This window comes from Elephantulus edwardii, unplaced genomic scaffold (genome assembly GCF_000299155.1).
Source record: "Elephantulus edwardii isolate Elephantulus edwardi_28Jun2011 unplaced genomic scaffold, EleEdw1.0 scaffold00097, whole genome shotgun sequence".
Taxonomy (NCBI): Eukaryota; Metazoa; Chordata; class Mammalia; order Macroscelidea; family Macroscelididae; genus Elephantulus; species Elephantulus edwardii.
The window spans coordinates 11,858,408-11,864,288 of record NW_006399847.1 but is presented as its reverse complement, the minus strand read 5'-3'; the positions used below and the strand labels follow the sequence as shown (position 1 = coordinate 11,864,288).

Genomic DNA, 5,881 nt, shown 5'->3' with positions numbered 1-5,881 from the left:
ACCCTTCTGCCCCCAACCCTCACCTCCTTGTACCCCCAATATGTTTTTCCCAATTAAAAAAAAAGAAGAAAAGGACATCATGCTCAGAAAAAAAAAACCCAAACAAACCAAAATGACTCTGTACCAGTAGATGTTCCAAGTTTGACATTTTTCACTGTGGATCTAGTATAGTCAAATGCTTTAATATTTAATATTAAATGCAGCTGAATATTTTACTCTCTAGCAGCAAAGGAGAAGAGAGACTTTGGAAGAGGAACATAAATCACCCTTAAATTACACTGAATGACACATTTTTAGTGGCTTATAACTTTTATAGAATTACAAATATTCTTTTCTTGTTATCATAATGAAAGGCTAAATGAGATTTCACAAGTCCTCCTACAATAAGGAGGACATTGTAAATAATTTATCTCAAGATAAATGATTTGATAATTGGATTGTGAGAGCGCCATGCTGCCTGTGGAGAAAGAAATGGCTTGAGTCAGAAACTTCTTCACCTCCTTCCCTTTTTAGTCAATGGATCTTAAAGTCATTACTTTGCTTTTAGTTAAACAACCTCAATGCAAGTTCCACTGGGGTTGTTGGAATTTCCAATTTTCTGCTTCCTAGAAACTTAAGTAACGTAAATACGTTTATGGTCAATGTCAAAGAATGACCTTTAAACTGTAACTGAATGATAACCATTACATTTTTTTTATTTTGGAAATCTCTAGAAGGCATTTCCATATTGCCCTTTTCCAACTGTCAAAGCACTCTTTATTACAAGAGGTCTATTATTAAGATTCTCCTTGAATATACCAGTTCACATTATCACAGACATATGAGTATTAACAGGCTGTGTCATACAACTCCAGGTCACTCTTTAAGCCAGAAATGAAACAGTTTATGTTGAATTCTGCTGAAACAAACTTAAGCTCTCATAGTATTGGTAAAGAGTGGGCCTGCAGGCCAGCGACTGGCCACCCTCCAGAGAGGTCGCTCACGCACCTTCAGGTCCTGCTCCAGATTCCGGATCAGCTCTCCATCCACCTCCCCCGTCTGAGCCACCTTCAGGCTTTTCTGCTCAGCCTTCCGGAGCCGGTACTGCAGAATTCGGCAATTTTTATTCGAACGGTCTAGTTCTCGACGAAGTTCCTGCAGCTGGTAAACATCTTCTTCTAAGTAGCTGTCCCTCATTTCTTCCATTTCGGCACGGAGTTCATCCAGTTCATCCTACACAGGCCAGATGGGGTGGGTTTATAAAGACCAGCAAAAAGAGAGGTACTCCTTGCCCCCACCCAACTCCTCATCTGGACCCGCCAGCCTAGGGCCACACATTTGGCAGGCAGAGATGCTGTCATGAAAACATCTGTCCACATCTTACAGATCCCAAAATGACAAATTCTGGAGTACTCATAGTTTCTCAATATTTCCCTACATTATCATAATCATAAATTAAGTCAAACTGGCAAATAAATAAAGCTCTCAATTCAAGCCAGACAGTTACCTAACCTGGATCACAAATGGATAGATAGTGGGGATTACCATGAGTCATAATGACTCTGTCTTCAAAGAATATACATTTTAGAGGCATGATAGAAAAAAAAAACACAAAAAACTATTAAGAAAGGAGCTTTGGTACTGTATACATTCAGGTTATATTGGTAGTCCAAAGGTCAGTGGTTCAAATCCACCAACTTTTTCTCGGAAGAAAGATGGGCAATCTCAGAAAGATTTACAGTCTCAGAAACTGACAAAGGGTCTCTAAGAATTGGAATCAACTTAATGGCCATAGGCCAGAAGTGCTCTAACACTGGAATTACAACATACCTTAAATGTTCTGAAAATTCTATTCCACAAGGTAAATTTCAGCATGCAACTCACCATTCTAAAAAAGAAACCTTCTCAAGCATGAGATACATGTTGTCTTTTCCATCCACCTACCCTTTATTCCCACCTCCTTTGGTGTCAACCACACGGCTATCAACACAAAGATGACACAAATACAGGAGCATCCTTTCTTCTCCACCTCACATACTGACCACCAGCATCAATGCCTCATCTCTACACCAGAGCCGCTGTGTCAGAGGGTCATTTAGCACCTTTAGCAGCTGCAGAAAGGGTTTCCCTGCTTCTCTCTTTCCCTGATCCTTTCAGAGCCTATTCCCCACTCCCAGGCTTTTCCGTATGTGTAAACCAGAATGTCTCTTCTTGTCACACTAAGAACATTCTTTATAGTTCTGCCATAACCTTCCAGTACAACCTGGCTCTGGGCCAATACAACACACACACACCCCATGTCACAGAACCTAGACCCCCATCTCTCTCTCTCTCTCTCTCTCTCACACACACACACACACACACACACACACACACATCCACACATCCTATGGCACAAAGCCCAGATTCTCATCACACACACGCACATGCACACACACACCCATGTTACAGAACGCAGAACCATCTCTATCACTCTGTCTCTCTCTCACACACACCCCCCCCTATGTCACAAAGGCCAGATCCCCATCACACACACACACACACACACACACACCCTATGTCACAGAGCCCAGATTCCCATTATAAAAGATTCTTGGAGTAATATAAAGCTTTCAGATAATAAAGCAAGTCTCATTTATATACAGATACACTATACTTAGATGCAAATATAAAACAATACTGAGATCCACAGAGATGAACAGATTAAGAAAAATCTTAGAAGAAATCAGAGAAAACCTCTAACAGAACAATTCTATCTACAAATACAAAATAAAAATCCAATTTATTATCTTTTCATATAAGTAATAAACACTCTTGGGTCTCCTGATAACTTTATCCTTTTTTTTTTTCTTCTCCTTTAAAGAAACTGAAAACAGGAACAATTTCTACTTTAATAACAGACTCGATCTAAACAAACTCAATGTAGACAGCAGAGCAATCAATCATCTGGCTACACCTTTAATAATACTATCTTCTGGGAGTTGTAGACAGAAACTATTGTCTTTTGTAATAAACAAATAATCCACCTCATTTCCCTGTGAACAATGGAAATGTTTTCTTCAGCATACCAGCTGTAGCTAAGGAGGCTTAGGCCCATCACCATTGTTCACCAAAGTGACAGTTGATGCTAAAACTGATGGGCCCTGATTGCCCATCACCATTATCTCGCCAGCTAAGGTTATTATGGCTGTCTTTTCACAGGCTGAATAAAGAATAGGTATGAAAATCTGGAATATTAGGAAGGAATAGGAAATGCTGTCCACTTCACCCTTCAAAGAGTTAAAAGGTGGGAAGGAAAGCAGAGCTTCAAGTTCTTCCTGTGCCTGGGACACTTATTCTTGCTCCAGCGTCCCCTCTTCACACAAGGAAATTTAACAAACCATTTCAGACCCTCATACTCAAATAGCTGAGAAAAAGAATGGTAAGGTGAAATCAGCGTGATATAACATGTAAAATTAAGATGTTAATATTAATCTTTCTTAGAGACTCATTCACCTCAAGAAATTTTATCTGACCTTGAAATTAACTTGCTTTGGTTTTTAATAAAAATAACTCTTACAAATAACTGAAGAATTAGAAGCCCAGGTGGTACAGTGATTAATCACCAGGTTCTAATCCACTAGCTCATCTGCTAGAGAGTGAGGCAGCAATCTACTTCTGTGATGATTTCCACCTCGGAAACCCTCCAGGCTGTTCTACTCAGTCCTGTAGGTCAGGTGCAGTCAGAACTGACTAAAAGTTACAAATGTGGGGTTTGGGTCTTTCCCACATCTGTCATACACAACGGCCCCCATCCACAGTGCCAAGTACTGTTCCAGGATTATACTGTGGGGAAGGGAAGCATGTGTGCCCAGGAACACTACTGAAAGTATTTACAAAATAGACCAATGAATTTGGAGCAATTAAACCCCCCTGAGAAGCTGCTAAAACCAAAAACATAATTAATATGTTCATAATAAGTGCCAAGGCTTGTCTGACTATTGCAGAGAACTTGAGCAAGGCAGTGGTGGCAGGCTGGAGTGATGCACACCAGCATTTAGCCAAAGTCGTCATGATTATGAAGCAGCCTTGACTTTATTTTTGAGAAAGGGAGGCAGTTGAATAACTGAAATCAACTGCTTCCCATAATTTCTGAATTCTTCCAAATGTTCATAAGAAGTAAAAGGAAGACATAAGTACTTTTCTGAGTGCATTTTCACAAAAAAATTCAATAACTTAGCTTGAACATTTCTGCATTTTTTACTTTGTCTGTTAGTCCCTTTAGCGAAGGAGAAGGAACCAGAAATGAGATGGGGTCATCCCATGTGCAGCTTAGACACCATGTGGAGAAGGTCCACTAGCCATTAGAAAAACATGCTCGCACAGAACTTTGTGGATAGCAAGACACCCTTGTATGGTTTTTCTAGTCTTATTTTTCTGCTTGATGATTCTTTGGTCTTTCGTGACAAGTCTTCTAGAGCAATAGTGTGTACCAACTTGGGGGAAATAATCCAATATCCTATGTGGGCACCAGAAATCCTCCAGAATTTATCAGAGTGAGAACTCTGACTAAGGTCATGGTCACTGGTTATACTGAGGAGCTTCTTGTACTTGAATGGACAGAAGAGAACTCTATGCAATGTTTCTTTTACAAGAAGTGGGTCGCTGATGCACTTTTAATCATAATCAAAAAAGGATGCCCTACATAACAATAACAACATAAGGAGGGCCATTTCCATTACCATGTGCATACTCCAAAGATCAGGCAAAAAGACACGTGTTCACTAAGTATGCTCCTTTGCCCAATTTTCACAAATGGGTGGGCTCTGAACTTTAGGAAGTCCCCTCAGATTTCTGTGTTTCTCAAATCAAAAATATGTAAGCTTCTCAGCAACCAACCATGTAGCCCACACACAGGCATGGCTCGGTCTCTTCCTGGATTAAATTCTTTCTAATCTCCACCCACCTCTCTCTTGCTATCCATGGAGAAGCTGGAGCTGCAAATGGCACAAGAAGTCGGCACAGCACTTTTCCCACAGGAAACGGCAAATCCACATTTTATACAAATTTAACATTCTCAAGCTGTTCTACTACAAGGGTGACAACACTTTCACCTAAAAAGCCACATATTGCCTCTGAGAGTTAACAGCCCTGAGGCAATCAACGTGCTCTAAGAACAGTAGCCTCACCAAAGTATAAGTGCAGACATGTGATGGGGAAAGAGCAAAGGTTCTAGAGACCAAGAGACAAAAGCTTCCTCAGGGACAAGCTGTGTGACCTTGGGCAAGTCATTTGACCTGCCTGTGTTCTCCATATCCCACAAATGAAATTGAGGTCATGATAGATAAAACAGTGTTATCATCCTCTGTCACTGTGAGGACCAACTGAAATGTCAAATATACAAAGGGCCATTCACTGAACACTTTTAACAGTGAGGAAAAAAAGAAGGCAAACAGCCAACTAGCCAGGACCTCTGGAACAATGTTGGTTTGGCTACCTTGAGATCATAGCTGTAATGAGAACGTTGGGTTTTCTTCCTAAGAAACTCAACAGTTATGATTTGGAAAAACATCACTCAATCAAAGACACTGTGGTTGGGGATTATGCTAGGAACTAGAGCTACAAAAAAAAAAAAAAGAACAAAATTAGATCCCCAGGAGCTCTCAAGTGTTCAGGATTTGGAAAGTGCTGATTTCATGAGAGTCACACACACAACATAGCTGCTCTTTCTCCTCAGCACCTCTGGGTTTCACACTCTTGTCTGTTACATAAAAAGAGATGCCAAAACCAAAAGAATGGATTGGAAACATTTCACTGGTAGGCACCAATCAGCTCTCCACTCACACTTCTCTTTCTCTGCCTCACATAAAAACTGGCTCTGGCCAGCTCCTGATGAAGCCAAGGTCTAGGGCTACACCCTCCC

At 40.6% G+C, this 5,881-nt stretch overlaps 1 protein-coding gene across 1 annotated transcript in view; it reads right to left on the bottom strand.

Moving 5' to 3' along the window:
• SOGA2 (SOGA family member 2) overlaps positions 1-5,881 on the bottom strand; it is a 200,715-nt gene that overhangs the window by 192,875 nt on the left and 1,959 nt on the right. The window contains exon 2 of the mRNA XM_006891415.1: positions 988-1,212. Coding sequence (XP_006891477.1) covers positions 988-1,212 — 225 coding nt within the window. The remainder of the gene's footprint in view (positions 1-987; positions 1,213-5,881) is intronic.